This window comes from Dendrobates tinctorius, unplaced genomic scaffold (assembly GCF_039654945.1).
Source record: "Dendrobates tinctorius isolate UK_male_01 unplaced genomic scaffold, ASM3965494v1 ptg000163l, whole genome shotgun sequence".
Classification (NCBI taxonomy): domain Eukaryota; kingdom Metazoa; phylum Chordata; class Amphibia; order Anura; family Dendrobatidae; genus Dendrobates; species Dendrobates tinctorius.
Genome location: NW_027361830.1, coordinates 1,440,162 through 1,460,429, shown reverse-complemented (window position 1 = coordinate 1,460,429; position 20,268 = coordinate 1,440,162). Strand labels below are relative to the sequence as shown.

General features: G+C 41.9%; 1 protein-coding gene across 1 annotated transcript in view; it reads left to right on the top strand.

The window, feature by feature from the left end:
* The window catches only part of EXOC2 (exocyst complex component 2), a 274,558-nt gene that overhangs the window by 175,008 nt on the left and 79,282 nt on the right, over positions 1-20,268 (top strand). Inside the window, exons 13-15 of the mRNA XM_073550138.1 lie at positions 3,157-3,225; positions 4,931-5,088; positions 13,407-13,528. Of these exons, the coding sequence (XP_073406239.1) occupies positions 3,157-3,225; positions 4,931-5,088; positions 13,407-13,528 (349 nt within the window). The remainder of the gene's footprint in view (positions 1-3,156; positions 3,226-4,930; positions 5,089-13,406; positions 13,529-20,268) is intronic.

The window sequence follows — 20,268 nt, the reverse complement described above, 5'->3', positions numbered from 1 at the left end:
TCCCTCGGTGCCAGTCTCCTCAGGGATCGCCTCAGAAGGGTCCAATCGTGCAGGCTCCCGAGTGCTGCTCACCGTGCTGTGGAATAAAGAGAAAAAAAAACAATTAAAATACTGACATGGTATGGCCCTGGCTGAAAAAAAAAGTTACATCTAACATTTTTTTTCACATGTGGTGTGTAATATTTACCTTCTAGTGACCATTGTTTCCCGGAGGAACGACAGGGCTTGTGCGTACTTGTACTTGCTCCTGCGTCCTCCAGATCCACTCGGGGCCCGCATCTCTTTATTGAACTCCTTCTTGAAACGATCCCTCACAGACCGCCACCGATTCACAATTCTGTTCCCTGAAACGAGAAAGGAGTGGTTAGTATACAACATCAGTGTTTCACAAACTCCAGTCCTCATGGTCCCCAGGGGTCATGTTTTCAGGCTTTCCATAGTAAATAGAAATCCTGAACACATGATCCGTGGGGACCACGAGGACTGGAGTTCGGGAAACACTGGTTTACATCAAGCAACCGGTACTGTATATACTTACGCTCTTTAATCTGGGCCCGAACATCGAGGTCCTCCCAGCGGCCCACAAGGAGCGAACAGATTTCCTCCCAGAGTCGTCGGGTAACGATCAGGTCAGCGTGGCGGCGGTCAGCCATATTCCAGAGTGGCTCCCTTTCTCTGACGAGATCGATGAGGTGGTCCACATCGAGTCCTCCATCCTCACCATCAGAGTCGGGAGCACGCTGTGAAGGCTGTTAAAGAAAAAGACAAAAATAACATAATTAGCCTCCACAAAAGAAATGAAATAAAAAGTGCAAAAAAAAAAGCAAAAATATTTATACTTACACGCTGGTGACCGCTGCGTTGCTGTCGCCGACGACCCTGGGAGGCACTGCGAGGACCTCTTGGCCGAGCACCAGATTGGGAAGACTAGAGAAGAAAACAAAAAATGTTATGTCTTTGGATGTAGGCATTTGTTTGCTGTGTGTGGTCTGCAGAACATTGTTTTCTATGTGTTGTGTGTAGTGTGATGTTGTGTTTCTGCGTTTGATGCAAAAAACTTACCAATTGTGAGCCCACTCCAAGTGTCTGTCCACCCCTTCCTTCTTCTTCTGGGAGCTCCTCTTCATCTTGTGAATCCTGTTTTGAAATAAAAGGCAATGAATAGACATATATTACAGAGATGATGGATTTTGGAAATAAAAACTTACCGTCAAACGCTGACGATGCGAGGGAGGGCTCCCAGAAGATGATGTGCTGTCTTCCTGGTGGCCACACTCCATGCCTGTGGGTGGTGTTCCAGCTGCTGCCATTGCTGCTGCTGCTGCATCTATTGGGCGGCTGTTGAATAAAGAGAAACAAAGGGCCAATGAATATCTTGATATTCAATAGCTCTAGTTTGGAGGAATGGGGGATTTGATAATTACCGTCTCTCATCTGCTGCTGGCCTCCCCTCCTCAGCATGTTCCATTTGCTGCTCCATTTGGGGTGGTGGTGGTGCTGATGGTGCTGCAGTGGTCTCCTGCCTTCTCCTGCTGCGCTTGGTTGCTTTCTTGGGTGGCATGTTGGGTGTGGCTGTGGGTCCCACTGTCTTGCTTTTATATATGTCTTATGGGCAGAGCTACTGAGCATGCTCAGACCAAAAAAAACGGATCCGGCCACCGGATCCGGCTTTTGCCGGATCAGGCGCATTGCGGCGCTCATAGGCTTTCATTGTGTGAAAAAGCCGGATGCGCCGGATCCGGCGTGTCCGGCTTTTTCGCCGGAGACAAAAAACGTTACAGTAGCCGTTTTTTCCAGACGCCGGATCGCGACACATTGCCGGATCCGGCGAAAACCGGATGAAACGCATGGCCATCCGGCACGATCCGGCGCAAATGCAAGTCAATGGGGGGGAAACCGGATCCGGCATTGCATTTCGCCGGATCCGGTTTCTGTCAAAAGCGCCGGATCGCGCCTGACGGCGAAAACCTGATGCGTGAAAGAGGCCTAAGCAGAACTCTAGTAAGATCTGAAAATTCTAATTTTTGCCGTGACTAGAGCCTCTCTTTCATTATCTTGGTTACAGGCGAGTGCATTCATTCCAAGTAGCAGTGTTCTGCATTTTCATGTCTGCTGGGCATCCTCCCAAAGCTTTATATTAGCCATGCTTCATAGTCATGCGCTTGTCTGTGGCAGAAGTTACTAAAAAGGATTTTCCTTATTTATGGTATTTTATAATTGGCCATATGGTCATAGATCATTAATTTAAAGTGACATCAAAGAGTGCAGCCATAATGATTACTGCAATGGCTTTATTTTGGTCTGTCTCTAAAAAATGGAGGTTTTTTGTGCATATAGTAGTAGTTTCAAATCTTCCGCTCCCCCTCAAACAGACATAAAGCTTATTTGTTATTATGCTTTGCTTATATAGTGCCATCATATTCCACAGCCCTTTATAGACATTATCATCACTGTCCCTTTTGGGACTCACAATTTAAATTCCCTACTTCTCTCTTTGGAATGTGGGAACCTCATACCAATATGGGGAGAACATACTACAAACTCCTCGCAGATGTTGTCCATGGTGGGTTTCGAACCCAGGACCCAGATAACCACTGAGCAACCGTGCTACCCTGATGAAGCTAGATGATGATCATCTGCTTCTGTCTCTGTGGAGGACTTTTATTGTACAGGGTGGGCCTTTTATAAGGTTAGACCTGGGTGGGCCATTTATATGGATACATCTAAATAAAATGGGAATGGTTGGTGATATCAAATTCCTGTTTGTGGCACATTAGTATATGGGAAGAGGAAAACTTTTCAAGATGGGTGGTGACCATGGCGGCCATTTTGAAGTCGGCCCACCCAGACATATCCATATAAATGGCCCACCTAGTATTTCAGTCTTTAGTATCTAAAGCCCATAGACATGAGATGTGCAGATCATAGGCAGATCCTGCTCATGTTAGTAACTTCTGATGGTAAATCTATGTGTATGACCACCCAAACATTGCATTGGTACTACAGTCTCCTCCATAGTAGTGTAATAGAGTAAAGGGACGACCCAATGGTGGCATTGAAGGAATATCAAACTCTTGCCATCAGTTTATAATTTCTGAACAAAAAGTGATTATTCATTGTAGATTTAACATACATTAATTTTTGTATTCCTATTAGACTGCAGAAAAATCTGGCCAGATGGAAAAATACAGAAAAAATACGAAACAAAGGCCCAATGATTTTAAGGTAAGAAGGCAATGAAAACAACAAGTATAACTGTGTGCAATCCTAACAATTGGTTCTGATGTTCCACTTTAAAAAGAAGTCCAAACATCATGCCTGTTAATTTTATTTTGACAAAATTGGGATACCAATGGTGACCTTGATGTGCAATGGAAATATATCAGTATTTTTGGTGTCAGGGATAAAATGTAGGGCAAACACAGAATAGAAGTGGAACCTAAAATATGAGTAAGATCTATGCAAATTAGGTCTCACGCAGAGCGAAAGAACATATTTCATAAGTAACACCACCGCGAGCCGGCTACCGTATAAGTCAGTGTCCAATCATTTAGTGAGCCTTGCAACATGACCAGGAATAAACGACAAGCTAGACAATCCTCTACAGACCCCCAATTTTTGGGTGGTGGTCCTTCATCAGTGTAGAACACAGTCTGCCATGCTGAGCACAAAGCCTTAAAGCAATGTTAGGGAAAGACACCAGACATGTAAGGAGTACAGGGTACTTTTACATTGAAAGAGTGTCATGAATGAGCTTTTTTAAAGAGGTTATTGGGTCTAAAATTTCAAGTCTGCAGTCACTCTATATGACTGCAGACTTGTGAATCCTCACATGGCGTGCACTGAGCATTGTGAGGTTTCTCCAGTGTAAGTGCTGGGAACCGTGCTCATTCCAAAGTATATTGCGTGTGACCGGAAACTTTCTAGTCGGATTCTAGCTGGGAGTACCAACTAGGAAAAGTGTTTACCACCACTGTCTGGCCTGGCAACATAACCTGGGATAAATGCTGAGCCATAAGCCCATCTACAGACTGATGTACCAGAGTGCGGTCAAAGACTTTAGATGGCTGTCAGCCAACCGCTATTCCTCCCGACCACCACCCTCACTCCATATACCTAAGCCAGGGGTTTCTCTTTATTGCATTTTGCTTAAGTTAAACTTAAATGTTTAATTTCTGATACTGAAAAGATACCTTAATAAAGTATTGTTTTATATAATTTTAAATTCCGGATGATTATAACACTATGAACCTTAAGGTGCACCTACAGTAGTTGTCATTCAGCCCGACTTCTGACACTTGCATGCTGGGCTCTCCCAAGCATCCATGTTCCCATTTGGGAATGTGGTACTACTTGACACCTCTGACAGCAACGTATCTCCAATGCAATCAAACAATCAGACAAGGAAACTCCACATGCCCAGTTCTATATGTTGACAAAGGCCCACAGGCGAGGATTGAAACCACCCCATACTTTTTATATCGTTGCCCAACCATGTAATATTTAGTCAGTTTGGCCAGTGTTCATCTCTGTGGTGTCCTCACTTTTTCCTGCAGTCTACGGCCGAAGCCCTGGAAAATTCGATTCATTGTCTGTAATAATGCAATTGGAGTTTTTTTTTGTGTTCTGTTGGTAATTTTTTGGCTGTATCTGCATTTTTGAATCGGGCTCCAAGATGGAGCCAAAATGATGACCGACAGAGATTCCTTCTGCATCGTTAGTCAATGGCCCTGTCAGCATATACTCCTGCATCCCATTCTCCAGAGCTTTAGATATAAGCCCCAATTGAGCCATTGATCTGAAGGTAAAAGGTAATATGAACGTAGCCTAAGTGCTGACCCAGCCTTTTGTATTCTATAGTCCATTAATCCCAGCAGGAGACACACTGACCAGCTCTTATAATTCTTGTTATGTATTTCCTGTGACTTAGAAAATGATCCAAGAAGTGATGCAGTGTTTGGTGAAGCTTATCCGTGGAGCTTTACTCCCAAATACTCTTAGTCAAGATGATTTGTCAATTTACGGAGGTTGGGGACCGAAGGCTGACTTATCTGGACCTTGGTTAGCTCATGTTGTTCAGACTGTGAGGTAAGTGGAGTATTCTATTTATTTTGTTAGCCTTTTACCTCTAATGACCAAGCCTATTTAGGTCTTAAGGGCATGTCACACTAAGAGATATCGCTAGCAATATCGCTATAACTAGTGACGTTATAGCGATATTGCTAGCGATATCTCTGTGTCTGATACTTACCTACAACCCGCTCCCCCGCTGGTTATCGCTGATCGCGCGAGAACGTTCAGGACTGTTTCTCGTCGTCAGCTTCCTGTGGTGCTTCCTGCTGTGAGGACGAGCGACGCGTGGAGCCGGGCGGGAGGACGCAGGATCGCCTAATGTGACAGGTAAGTAGCGACCCCCGTCCCCAGCGATGTCGCTAGTGAGATCTGCCTGTGTGGCAGCTCACTAGCGACCACTTAGCGATGTGGATCGCTGGTACATCGCTAAGTGTGACAGTACCTTTAATGATTTAATTTTTTTCCCATTATTTCCGCAGCCATAAATTATAGTGCAGTCATTAAATAAATACATCTCTTGGACTTGTGAGCCCTCTCCATCTTTAGCTAGACTTATAAAATGCTAATTTTTATGGATAAAATGTTATTCTCGGGCTTACTGTGCGCTGCTGGACCAGGATAAAATCACCACAACATGAGAAATTTAACCATTTAATTTCCAACGCGTTTCAAAGTGTGAACCACTTTTGACAATTAATTCCCAACGCGTTTCAAAGTGCGAACCACTTCTTCCTATGTCATCCCCTGAGGAAGAAGTGGTTCACACTTTGAAACGCGTTGGGAATTAAATGGTTACATTTCTCATGTGGTGATTTTATCCTGGTCCAGCAGCGCACAGTAAGCCCGAGAATAACATTTTATCCATAAGGATTCGCATTGGAGGTCACGCAGTGGACCTTCGGGCGTGCAGCAGGCTGACGGCGGGTTTATGTGCTTATACCTTTCCTGGAAAGGGTGAGTAGACTTTTACTATATCTATTCAATTGTCCACCAGATAAGACCCTATTGCGCTTTTCTGTTTCCTAGTTTTATTAAAAATGCTAATTTTGTCAGAATTATAAAGTCATTTTTACATGGATTTTAAAGCAAGTACACCAGTCTCATCAAGTCTGTGTATTCTATCTTTGCTTGCCTGAACTGGCTGACAGTTGCTTGTACTGAGCAGATCAGGAGCTGTCAAATCAGGCTAAGTGAGTGGCATTAATCTCTTCTTGAGATTGGACATACCGGTACTTGTTTTGTCAGGTCCCCATGTTTGATACGGGCTCAGGATCCTGCATTATACCTGATAGACAGTGACTGTGATTGACAGCAGCATCGGACTCGAGCAGCAGTGAGTGGAGCTGAGCTCAACCCGCTGCTGCTAACCCTTTAAATGCCACTGTCAATTTCTGACAGAGCCATTTACAGAGCACAGTGTGTGGGCACACGGTTCTGCATGTCTCTCAACCCCCTACTTTATTGAGGGGTGCCAGAGGTTGCCATTGCAGTTGGGGGCTTGCTATATGACTGTTCTCCTGTGAAGACCAGCTTGTGGAGGAGACCATGATTTTTATGATATACTGCAATATTGTGGTATTGCAGTATTTAGCACTAGCAATCGGACACTCACAGGTTCAAGTTCCCTATGGGGACTAAAAGATAAAGTAAAACTCAAATTACCCCTTTTATCTGCCATGATAAATAAAGACACTTAAAAAATAAACATGGCATCTCTGTGTTGGTAAAAATCTGCTCTATCAAAATATGAAATTAATTAAATCGATTGGTAAACTCCATAATAGGAAAAAAAAGTCTACCAGTCTCATCAGGTCAAAAAAAAATCTACAAAATATTGTATGCAGTGTGTATTGTAAAAATCCGGCAACAGGTTCACTTTAATTCTTCAAGTTATCACAGTTGCGGAGATGTGATGTAAATCATGTGTGTAATTTTATTTGCTTTTATGTATTGTGTGCACAATAATATGTATTTTTTGCAAAATTTTATACATTTATGACTGACTTTTTTTATTTAATTTTTTTATTACATTGCATGTTAAAAAAACACCTGGAATATTAACAACGTTAAGGGAATTTATGTTCACTCTTTTTGGTTTAACCCCTTACCTACAATGGACGTAATATTCCGTCCATGTGACCCTGGACCTAATTCCCATGAACGGAATATTACGTCATAGCGATCAGCGGCGCCCACAGCTGACACCAGGCACAATGTGTCAGGGGTGGTCACGGACCGCCCCCGACACGTTAACCCCTTGCACACCGCGATCAAACACGATCGCGGTGTACCGGGGGTTAAAGGGAAAGCATCGGTAGGGAGGGGGCTCCCTCCTTGCTTCCCTGAGCCGCCCACAGCAGCGCAATGTACAGCGCTGCTGCGGGGGCTCCTTTCCTGCAGGTCCCCAAATCCAAGATGGCGACTGGGACCTTTGGGGGCCTGCAGGGAGCTGGCTTCCTCATGCCTGCAAAGCGCAGGCAAGGAGGAAGCCTGTGTAGTGCCTGTCACAGTGATCTGTCACATGATAGTTATGTCCCCCCTAGGACAATGTAATAAAGTTTAAAAAAAAAGTGTAAAAATAATTTTAAAAAATCGCTAAATAAAAAAAAAAAAATATTCCCAAATAAATTCATTTTTTGGAAATAAAAAGAAAAAAACAATAAAAGTACACATATTTGGTATCGCCGCGTCCGTAACGACCCGCCCTATAAAACTGTCCCATTAGTTAACCCCTTTAGTGAACCCCTTAAAAAATAAAAATAAAAAACGAAGCAAAAAATGATTTATTATCATACCGCCGAACAAAAAGTGCAATAACGCGCGATCAAAAAGACGCATATAAATATCCATGGTACCGCTGAAAACGTCATCTTGTCCCGCAAAAATCGAGCCACCATACAGCATCATCAGCAAAAAAATAAAAAAGTTATAGCTCACAGAATAAAGCGATGCAAAAATATTTTTTATATAAAATTGTTTTCATTGCATAAAAGCGCCAAAACATAAAAAAAGACCTAAATGAGGTATCACTGTAATCGTACTGACCCGAAGAATAAAACCGCTTTATCAATTTTACCGCAGGCGGAACGGTGTAAACGCACCCCCCAAAAGAAATTCATGAAACGCTGGTTTTTGTTCATTCTGCGTTCCAAAAATCGGAATAAAAAGTGATCAAAAGTTGTCACATGCCCGAACATGATACCAATAATGATACCAATAAAAGCGTCAACTCGTCCCGCAAAAAATAAGACCTCACATGACTCAGTGGGTCAAAATATGGAAAAATTATAGCTCTCAATATGTGGTGATGCAAAAACTATTTTTACAATAAAAAGCGTCTTTTAGCGTGTGACTGCTGCCAAACATAAAAACCGCCATAAATAGTAAATCAAACCCCCCGTTATCACCCCCTTAGTTAGGGAAAAATAATAAAATTAAAAGAAAATGTATTTATTTCCATTTTCCAATTAGGGTTAGGGCTAGGGTTAGGGCTGAGATTAGGGTTAGGGGTGTGTTGGGGTTAGGGTTGGAGTTATAATTGGGGGGTTTCCACTGTTTGGGCACATCAGGTGCTCTCCAAATGCAGCATGGCGTCTGATCTCAATTCCAGCCAATTCTGCATTGAAAAAGTCAAATGGTGCTCCTTCCCTTCCAAGCTCTGCCATGCGCCCAAACAGTGTTTTACCCCCACATATGGGGTATCAGCCTACTCAGGACAAATTGCAAAACAACTTTTGGGGTCTAATTTCTCCTGTTACCCTTAGGAAAATAAAAAATTGGGGGCAAAAATATCATTTTTGTGGAAAAAATATGATTTTTTTTTATTTTCACGCCCGGGCCTTATAAACTTCTGTGAAGGACTGGGGGGTTCAAAGTGCTCACCAAACATCTAGATAAGTTCCTTAGGGGGTCTAGTTTCCAAAATGAGGTCACTTGTTGGGGGTTTCCACTGTTTAGGTACATCAGGGGCTCTCCAAAGGCAACATGACACCCGCAGACCATTCCATCAAAGTCTGCATTCCAAAACGTCACTACTTCCCTTCCGAGCCCTGACGTGTGCCCATACAGTAGTTTTCTCCCACATATGGGGTATCAGCGTACTCAGGACAAATTGGACGACAACTTTTGGGGTCCAATTTCTTCTGGTATCCTTGGGAAAATAAAAAAATTGGTGACTAAAATATCATGTTTGTTGAAAAAATACGGTTTTTGTTTATTTTCACACCCGGTCGTTATAAACTTCTGTGAAGCACTGGGGGGTTCAAAGTGCTTACCACACATCTAGATAAGTTCCTTAGGGGGTCTAGTTTCCAAAATGGGGTCATTTGTGGGGGGTTTCCACTGTTTTGGTACATCAGGGGTTTTTCAGTCGCGACATGGTGTCCGATCTAAATTCCAGCCAAAAAAGTCAATTGGCGCTGCTTCCCTTCTGAGCTCTGCCATGCGCCCAAATAGTCGTTTACACCCATTTATGGGGTATCAGTGTACTCAGGACAAATTGTACAATAAGTTTTAGGGTCCTGTTACCCTTGGAAAAATAAAAATTGGGGGTGAAAAGATCATTTTTGTGGGAAAAATATGATTTTTTAATTGTACCGCTGTACGTTATAAACTTCTGTGAAGCCCTTGTGGGTTCAAAGTTCTCACCACACATCTAGATAAGTTCCTTGGGGGGGTCTAGTTTCCAAAATGGGGTCACTTGTGGGGGGTTTCCACTGTTTAGGTACATCAGGGGCTCTCCAAATGTGACATGGCATCCGATCTGAATTCCAGCCAATTTTGCATTGAAAAAGTCAAACTGCGCTCCTTCCCTTCTGAGCTCTGCCATGCGCCGAAACATATCGGGTAACAGCGTACTCAGAACAAACTGCACAATAACTTTTGCAGTCCAATTTCTCCTGTTACCCTTGGTAAAATAAAAAAAATTGAACATGAAGTATTTTTTTTGTGAAAAAAAGTTAAATGTTCATTTTTTTTTAAATATTCAAAAAAATTCCTGTGATGCACCTGAAGGGTTAATAAACTTCTTGAATGTGGTTTTGAGCACCTTAAGGGGTGCAGTTTTTAGAATGGTGTCACTTTTGGGTATTTTCTATCATATAGACCCCTCAAAGTGGCTTCAAATGTGATGTGGTCTGTAAAAATAAAATGGTGTTGCAAAAATGAGAAATCGCTGGTCAACTTTTAACCCTTATAACTTCCTAACAAAAAAAAAATTTTGGTTCCAAAATTGTGCTGATGTAAAGTAAACATGTGGGAAATGTTATTTATTAAGTTTTTTGTGTGCCGTATCTCTGTGATTTAAGGCATAAAAATTCAAAGTTGGAAAATTGCAAAATTTTAAAAATTTTCGCCAAATTTCCGTTTTTTTCCACAAATAAACGCAAGTTATTTGAATGAAATTTTACCACTATCATGAAGTACAATATGTCACGAGAAAACAATGTCAGAATCACCACGATCCATAGAAGCGTTCCAGAGTTATTACCGCATAAAGGGACAGTGGTCAGAATTGTAAAAATTGGCCTGGGAGTTAACGTGCAAACCACCCTTGGTAGTGAAGGGGTTAATTCCTGGGATAATTGATTTTGTTCAAGTTTTTAATAGGATTATAAATATTTTAGCTCTTTATTGCAAGCCTATAATATATTAGCTAGTAAGGCTACGTTAACATTAGCGTTCGAGGGTGCGTTTTGTGCGGACGATGGGCGCGTCAAAATGACGCATCCGCGTGTCCTGCCGTACCCAATGTTAAAGATAGGTACGCAGGAAGCATGCAGAAGTAGGCGGAGCTTAGCAGAGGAAGTACGCAGCCCTCCGCAAAGCCGCCGAACGATAATGTGAACTTAGCCTAAGTACAACACAGGTTGTTGTTAGTGCGATCCCTAATAGGCTTACAGAACGGGCAACTAAGAGGCCCTTTCTAGGACCGCTGTATGCACTGCGATCACATCATTGGGAAGCCTGATGACCTGTTCAAAAGAGAGGAATCCCCTTTAATTGTGCACAAGTTGTGGAATGCAGTAATCAAAGGGTTAAACCCTGGGATCAGAGGCAGCACTTTGCACTAAGAACCAAAGCTGTAAGTTTCATCTTTCTTAGAGCAGAACGACACGGGGAACTGCAAACCCCAATTACCTGTATCATCACCGCAAAAGTTCAAGTTCACCATTTACTTTGCTAAATGGGCCATAGACGGAAAGAGTTTGTTGGGGTGCGCTTCATGAGAGTGGGATAGCATGCGATCATGCGAGTAGTGGTGCCGGCACACTTTACAAGAGTCAGCACTGTCCACCATTGAAGAGGGGGAAGAGATATACGAATAACAAGGGGGTGGGAAGGTGCACCGATCTGCTTGGCCACACTAAGGATGCCATATTTACAGAGTAACTGCCAATGTAATTATTTCATAAATCAATAGTTTACGTGAAAATGAGAACCTGTAATTTTTCTAATAACTAAAGAAATCTGCTTCATTTCTTCTCCAGAACTGATCATTCATTCTCAAAAATCTCAATTCACAGGTGAAATCTGTGTTCAGTGTAGACAAATTATTACAGTACAGAGATAGATGGCTGTTACTACGGATAAGAGTCTATACAGACAGTAGAGGCGAGGAGCTCTGCTTCTAGCTCCTCCCTTCTCTGCTCCGTTAATTGGTAAATTCAGTAAAAGCAGTATTGAGTGAAGATGGATATCCCATTACTGAGATAGGAGATGACAGTTGGTGCTTGTAAAATTCTGTGCAGAGGGAGGAGGTGCTAGGGGCAGCCACAGTCATTCTGCTGCAAGTTCTTCTGAGACTAACTGCAGTTCATACAACTTTATGAGCAACTTTGGTGAAAGTACTTACCGCTCTTGACATTGTGCTCAGACTCCGCTATAAGATGCCCAGTGCACAGTAGATAGGCCGCACATGGCTGCACTGATTCTAAGAAATGGTCATCCAGCACTTGGGGGTCAAAGTTTAAAATACTTCATTTACATAATCTAAAAAATATATTTTTGGCAGCAACTCCAAAGCATATGTTAGGCTGGTTTCACACTTAAGTTTTTAGCGCTGCGTTTTTGCGCAAACATGCGCATGCGTTTTTTCCCTATATTTAACATGGGTGCGCATTGTCATGCGTTTGTACGCGTTTGTATGCGCATACATTTTCTTGTAATGTGCGCCTGTTGCATTTTTTGTGCGTCCGACCTGTCTCAAAAAAACGCATGCACATTCAATGCGCACGGAATTCACCCAAAAACACATTAAAGTCTATGGGAGCGCTGACGTGCGCATGGTAATACGCACGTCAGCGTTTAAAAACGCATGCGTTTTTAAGTAAAAACCATGCGGAAAAAAAAACAAGAAAACGCATTAAAAACGCATGATGCATTTTTTATGCGCGTTTGCACTGCGCACGCAGTGCAGCGCAAATAAACGCAAGTGTGAAAGTAGCCTTACCCCCTAACATATTCTAATTAAGCGAGGTGGATGGTAAACTACAAACGGGTCATTGTAGACAAATGCACATGTAAAGGTAATGTATGAGACTGGCAATGATATCTATTAGCCGAAAAAGGTAAATGCATAAGAAGAAAAAAAAATCGAATAGCCAAATTTTAAAACCCAGAAGGCTTTCCTATTAGGGTGTGTGCACACTCTGCGGATTCTGCTGCGGTTCCGCAGCGGATTTGGCCGCTGCGGATATGCAGCAGTTTTTGCTGCGGTGTACAGTACCATAATATCCTATGGATATTAAAAACCGCAGTGCAGACGGTGCAGATTTTTCCGCGCGGTTTTCCTGCGGTTTCTAAACCGCAGAAAGAATTGACATGTCAATTCTTTCTGCAGATTCCACTGCGGTTTGCCATCTCCTCCATTGTAGGGATGAAAAACTGCAGGGCAAAACCGCAGGCTAATCCGCAGGTAAAACCGCAGGTCTTTTGACCTGCAGATTTACCTGCGGATTTTACAAAATCCGCGCTGCCAAATCCTCACCCCAATCCACAGCGTGTGCACATACCCTTATAGACCTTTCTTTCCCTGGACTTTAAACACCAGCTATCATCTCCTATGTCAGTAACGGGAAAATTTGTGGACACCAAAGATGGGTTTTACTCATGAATTGAAAATTTTCAGTCTAAGAGGAAGAAGCTGATGACTCTAAGATATATTACAAAAAAAGTCTTATTTTGATGTGTTAGTGATATATGAAATAAAATTGAATTCATGAAAATGATGTTCACGCTTTAAATATAGCTAAATATTATGTTTATGACATATATTACCCATGAATATATTTACTAACATTTTTTCTCAATCATGTATGTGTTGCTTTGTGTAGGCATACGTATGAATCACTCACTGCTCTTGAGATCCCCAATGATATCCTGCAGTCTATACAAGACCTCATATTGGAACTGAGAGAGACGTGTGTCAAGGTCACCTTGCAGCATACCGCCGAAGGTACATGTGCAGCCCGCATATTTTATTACTTTCATTCTGTGACTTGTATAATGTTTTTTTCTCCTTCGTCTCATTGGGGGACACAGGTACTGTGGGGCGTATGCTACCGCCATCTGGAGGCTGACGCTAAGTAAACAACACAAGGTTAGCTCCTCCGCCGCCGCCTACACCCTCGCCCCGATTACGGGCGGAAACCAGTTTTTTGCTTAGTGTCTTTGGAGGCACACGTGTCTGGATCTCTCCAGACTTCTTTTCCATGAAGATAAGACAGGGCCGACGGACCCTATTGAAAGGGGCCGATCGCCCCAAACCATCAACGGGCGAGCACGTGTTGAGTATCGTCTCCACGTATCCTTTACCGCACCGTTGGACATATCTGGGCCATTTTCCCCAGACTTTTTTTCTCTCTCTTTTGCTTTTACTATGAAGATTAAACAGGGGCAACAGATCCTATTGAAAGGGTCCGATTTCCCCAAACCATCAACGGGCGACCACGTGCGAGTGTCCTTCCAAGTATCCTCTCCCGCGACGTGGGACACGATGCCGGACTTAGCCCTGGCCACCCCTAGGTATGAAACCATGGGCTGCACAGAGGCACAAGACTAGTCCGTGCGGCCCCCAATGCTCCACCAACGCTAGGCGGCGGTGCTGCAAGGCGGCGGACGGTCCCTCTCCTCACCACCTGAAGGGGTTAGACGGAGTTAGGGTGCCTGCACCGTCCTGGAAACCCCCCCCCCTCCGTTTCCCCTCTACCTGAGCGGAGAAGTGCGGCCAGATGATGCGTATGTGATAGCCGGGGAGGCCCTGCCCGCCAACCGCCACCCCCATCGCGGGTGGGCTTTAAAAATCTAGGCCGCGGCTGGAAGTCCCGCCCTCTTGGTGCGATGTCACATCCGGCGGCCCGCCCTCCGACCTGGACGGGCGCCGAATAAATTGAGGCCTCGGCTTCACGTCAGTATGGCCCGCGCCAGAGAGAGAGCGGTCGGGTAGCCGCAGCAGGACAGCGCACGGCAGGAGAGGCGGCACGTGTGGGGGACACAGGACTGGGTAAGTACGGTCCCAGCTGCGAAGTGGCAACCAAGGGTACTCCTCCCTCTCCTCTCCCCCCACAGCTCCTAGTAGGGCAGCAATAACAATATACAAAAGAGTATATTTGGGGGCGCTAGTGTTCCTATATGGATACCAGCCGCACGACAGGACAACACACCACACTGTTGTTAATTTATAATAAAATATGTAAAGATAGGTCTGCGCTGAAATATCCAGTGCTTTAGGATCGAACTCTTAGTGAAACAATAAATAGCCACAATATTGCAGGGATTTAAACAAAAGAAATAAAACAATTATATAAAATATAAAAACCGGAGCACACCCTACAATTCTATGATGTGAATAGGTATCATGAAAAGAACTTCCAACGATCACTCCTTTTCACTTTACCTTAGGTGTGTCTATCACTGAGCTATATTCACAGGGCAAGGAAAAGGCTGCACATTTCCTCCAAATTTGACAGAGTCGGAGTTCCGTTACTTAGGCCTGTTTCACACATCAGTTTTTTGCTTCAGTTAAAATCCGCTAAAATGGCCGACAACGGATCCGTTCTTGGACTGATGACAACATTTGTCACCGGACCGTTATTGTAACGGATCCGTCGAAGGAAGAATTTTAAAGGAACCGCTGCCTGGGGGGGGGGAAGAGAATTTTTTTGCCGCCAGAGAGTTTAGGGTTAAATTTCCGAGAAAGGCAAATCCTCCGGGCATGCGCAATGTCAAATGCGGATCCGGCCGCCGAAAAAACGTTACATGGTCCGTTCAGGCATGTCGGCGGACGCCAAAATTTTGGCGGATCCACAAAAAAACGGATCGAACGGATGGCCATCCGTCACGATCCGCCGGTAATGCAACTCAATGGGGAAAAAAACGGATCCGCCAAGCAAAATGGCGGATCCGTTTTTTTGCACAACGGCAGATTTTGACGGATTTCAAAAAACTGATGTGTGAAAACACGCCTTAGGAGATTGAAAAATATTCAGGATTGAGAGTCCTCAGTAGTTGATACCTTTTAATGGCTAACTGAAAAGATGGTAACACATTGCAAGCTTTCGAGACTACTCAGGTCTCTTCATCAGGCTAGACTATAGTGTAGCCTGATGAAGAGACCTGAGTAGTCTCGAAAGCTTGCAATGTGTTACCATCTTTTCAGTTAGCCATTAAAAGGTATCAACTACTGAGGACTCTCAATCCTGAATATTTTTTCAATCTACTGGCTAACACGGTACAAAGATATACATCTTTCCTGCCTTAGGAGATTAAAATGGAACTGTCCTTGCTGCATGCAAAATATAGTTATTGAAAAGTAGGGCAAAGTAAGTCACTTCCAACAACTATTTAGTAGAGAACTGTCCCGGCCGGTGACAGTCTCTATGGATTGCTCACTGTTCCCACGGAGTGCCAGCATTCTTCGCAGCGCAGTACACAGCGTTGTGCCGACGGCTGCTAAGTTGCTGCAGGACCTTCGTGACGTGAGGAGTCACGTGGTGAGATCCAGTGAATGCTACGGACCAATTCCTTCCTACCGGTTTCGGAAGTGCACAGCTTCCTTCATCAGGGATGGTCCGTTTTAGGAATGGTCATCATTTAAGCCTGCGGTTCAGCGCTCTTTATATTAACCCATTAAGCGCTATCCTGTTTTCAGTTAAATGCAAAAAGCTAAGCTTCTGAATTCAGTCCCTTTGGGATTAGAGAATCTAAATTAAAAATCCATTGACTTTCCACACGAGACATTTTCTTGATAAAATCTCCTCTCCTCCGATCTTTCTTAACAATTTGTAAGCCGGTTATTATAGTACCAGTAACAGATCCTCCATGGTGATCCATATAATGTTTTGATAATGGATGGCCAGTAAACTTTTGTCTTTTATTTCTCAAGTGTTCTTTTATACGTACATTAAGTGGGCGTTTTGTTCTCCCCACATACAGTTTCCCACATGGACATTTAAGTGCATAAATCACGCCTGTTGTATTGAATGAAATGTGATCGCGGATAGCAATTTCCGTGTTGGCATTAGACACAGTATATTGCTTTGTAGTTTTTAGGGTTTTACAAGTTTTACATTTACGACATGGATAAAAGCCCGGTTCATTGAGGAAACTCGGCCTTGTTAATCTAATATTATGTTGATTAGGTATAGATGGTGCTACAAGGTACCCTAGATTTTTCGCCTTCCTATAAATAAATTTTGGGTACACTGGTAGTAATTCACCAATTATTTTATCCTCTTTTAATATTCCCCAATATTTCTTTACAATGTTGCGGAGGATATGTGTATTTGAATTATATTGGGTTATAATTGAAAAGTCCCTCTGGTTATTACTCACTAAATCAACATTTTGATCATTTTTTCCATTTTTATCCCAAATTAGGGTATCTCTTGGTCTTTTTTTGTATATTATTTCTTTCCTCAATCAAGAATTCTTCATCGTAACCCCTCTTTTTAAATTTTTTAGTTAAAAGCTCTGTTTCAGTTTGATAATCTTGATCCCTAGAACAATTCCTGTGAGCCCTAATAAATTGGCTTTTAGGGACATTAATCAACCACTGTGGTAAATGACAATTATTTAGAGAAATATAATTATTACAATCTGTTGACTTATGATAGGTACATGTATGAACAAATCCATTATCAATAAAACATTTTAAATCTAAAAAATTTATAGATTCTGTGCTGGTGGTTCCCGTAAAATTTAAAAAGTAATCAGTTTATTTATATCAATTAAAAATTCTGTGAGAGACTCTGGGCCACCAGACGATATAAAAAATACATACGGTAATCTATGAAGCGGCGCCATAGGACCAGGTTCGCACGCAGTACCCCATTGGTATAGATGGTTTGCTCTTCTCATCTACCCACATAGAGGTTAGCATAACTGGGTGCGAACCTGGTCCCCATGGCAGTCCCCCATTGCTGGGAGTAGTAGTCCGCCTCATATTGGAAGTAATTGTGCGTTAAAATAAACTCCATACATTCTGATATAAAGAAAATCTGGTCCTGCGGTAATGTAGTAAATCTGTTTAAAAAATATGTGGCTGCTTCTTGGCCCTTCCTATGTTGGATTACTGTATAGAGCGAAGTTATATCCAATGTTCCTAAAATAAAGTGTTCCTGCCACTGCATTTTATTTAAAATTTGTAAAATTTGTTTGCCGTCTTTCAAATAAGAGGGTAATAGTGAAACCACTCCTTATAAATGACAATCTACATACCTGGACATATTTGCCGTTAAACATTGTATCCCAGAAATAATGGGTCTCCCTGGGGGATTATTTAGATTCTTGTGTATTTTCGGCAAATAATAAAAAAAGGGTACTCGTGGGTATGGGGTATTAATAAAATCAAATTCTTGTTTGTTTAAAATCCCCAAATGAAACCCTCTTTTTTGATGAGGGTCTTCATCTCCTTCCCATAATTATCAGAGGGATCGGTCTCTAGTCTTTTATGTGTCTGTCGTTTAATAGACGTTTTCTAAGAGGGCTGTCTCTTTTATAATGGAACAAAGAAGACAACAAATAATAGAGACCAGGAGTCATATTACTGAGTTATTTACCAAAATAAAACCATATCAGATGCATCCTGAATTTATTCGATTATCCACTAACCTACGAGAAAGGCTTAATTTAAAGGAAAAGGAAATTATGGAAAGGAAAAAGAAAAAATTTGGGCGAGATGCAATATTAATTCATAGAACAGAGGATTCACACCCTGTGGATAATCAAATAGAACCTTCCACCAATTTGGAGAATGGAAGTTCTCAATTTGAAGTAGTGGATGAGGTAGAAGGGAGTCCGACCCCATCCATTGATCTGGACGTAGAATTTTCTATATATCCGGGTTCGGACTCTGACAACCAGACCAATAATCTTTCTATAGATTCAGGTCATACAAATAAAACAGAAATCGCTCAGAATACAATAAGATCAGAATTTAGTAATACCTCTCTATCCACTACTCCAATTATAACTCAAAATAGATTTCAACCATTGGATGATTTAGATAATTTTCCCTCTACCAGTGGGATAATGATAAATAAAAACAAAAATAATAATAATGATAGACAAGCTAGGCAAACAAGGAAACAGTCAGTAAATGCCCCCATAAGAAATATTAATAATAGTCCCCTCAAAGAGCAGAGTCAAAAATCTAAAAAACAAGGTAAGCTCCCTTTTTTTCACTTGGCCCAAAAAAGGCATGCAGGAGGGGCTGTAGGGGGGGGGCAATTCTCCTAAAAAAAGAACCGCTCTCAGAAAGAAATAATTGATAATGAACAAAAGATCTTCAATCTTAGCAAACATGAATTAAAAGAGAATGAAATCAGTCTACTTAATAAGGGATTGAAATATCCTCCTGCCGCAAAATTTTATTGGTATTAAATTATTTATGAGACGTCTTGCTGTTAGAAAACATTTTATTAAAAATGAGAAGCCGATTATTACGAACCATGAATCCTTTGATTTAACGACTAACTCATATCACCATACAACTTTACGTACTAAATCAAATTTTAACCCTCAGAATGAATATTCAGAATCCTTTGAAGCCTTCCAGAAAAACGTCATTAATGACATTAGGAAGGTTAGTAATAAAAGGTGCACCAATTATAGATACAATTTGAGCTTTAATGAACAGAAAGCTCTGAAGGAATTACAAGAGAATAAAGATTTAGTCATTCGTCCTGCAGATAAGGGGGGCGGGATAGTAGTTCTAAACTCCCTGGACGATAAAAATGAATGCCTACGTCTATTAAACGACAGACATATAAAAGACTAGAGACCGATCCCTCTGATAATTATGGGAAGGAGATGAAGACCCTCATCAAAAGAGGGTTTGATTTGGGGATTTTAAACAAGCAAGAATTTGATTATATTAATACCCCATACCCATGAGTACCCTTTTTTTTTATTACTTGCCAAAAATACACAAGAATCTAAATAATCCCCCAGGGAGACCCATTATTTCTGGGATTCAATGTTTAATGGCAAATATGTCCAGGTATGTAGATTGTCATTTACAAGGAGTGGTTTCATTATTACCCTCTTATTTGAAAGACAGCAAACAAATTTTACAAATTTTAAATAAAATGCAGTGGCAGGAACACTTTATTTTATGAACATTGGATATAACTTCGCTCTACACAGTAATCCAACATAGGAAGGGCCAAGAAGCAGCCACCAGATTTCTTTTATATCAGAATGTATGGAGTTTATTTTAATGCACAATTACTTCCAATATGAGGCGGACTACTACTCCCAGCAATGGGGGACTGCCATGGGGACCAGGTTCGCACCCAGTTATGCTAACCTCTATGTGGGTAGATGGGAAGAGCAAACCATCTACACCAATGGGGTACTGTGTGCGAACCTGGTCCTATGGCGCCGCTTCATAGATGATGTATTTTTTATATGGTCTGGTGGCCCGGAGTCTCTCACAGAATTTTTAATTGATATAAATAAAAATGATTACTTTTTAAATTTTACGGGAACCACCAGCACAGAATCTATAAATTTTTTAGATTTAAATTTTTTTATTGATAATGGATTTGTTCATACATGTACCTATCATAAGTCAACAGATTGTAATAATTATATTTCTCTAAATAATTGTCATTTACCACAGTGGTTGGTTAATGTCCCTAAAAGCCAATTTATTAGGGCTCACAGGAATTGTTCTAGGGATCAAGATTATCA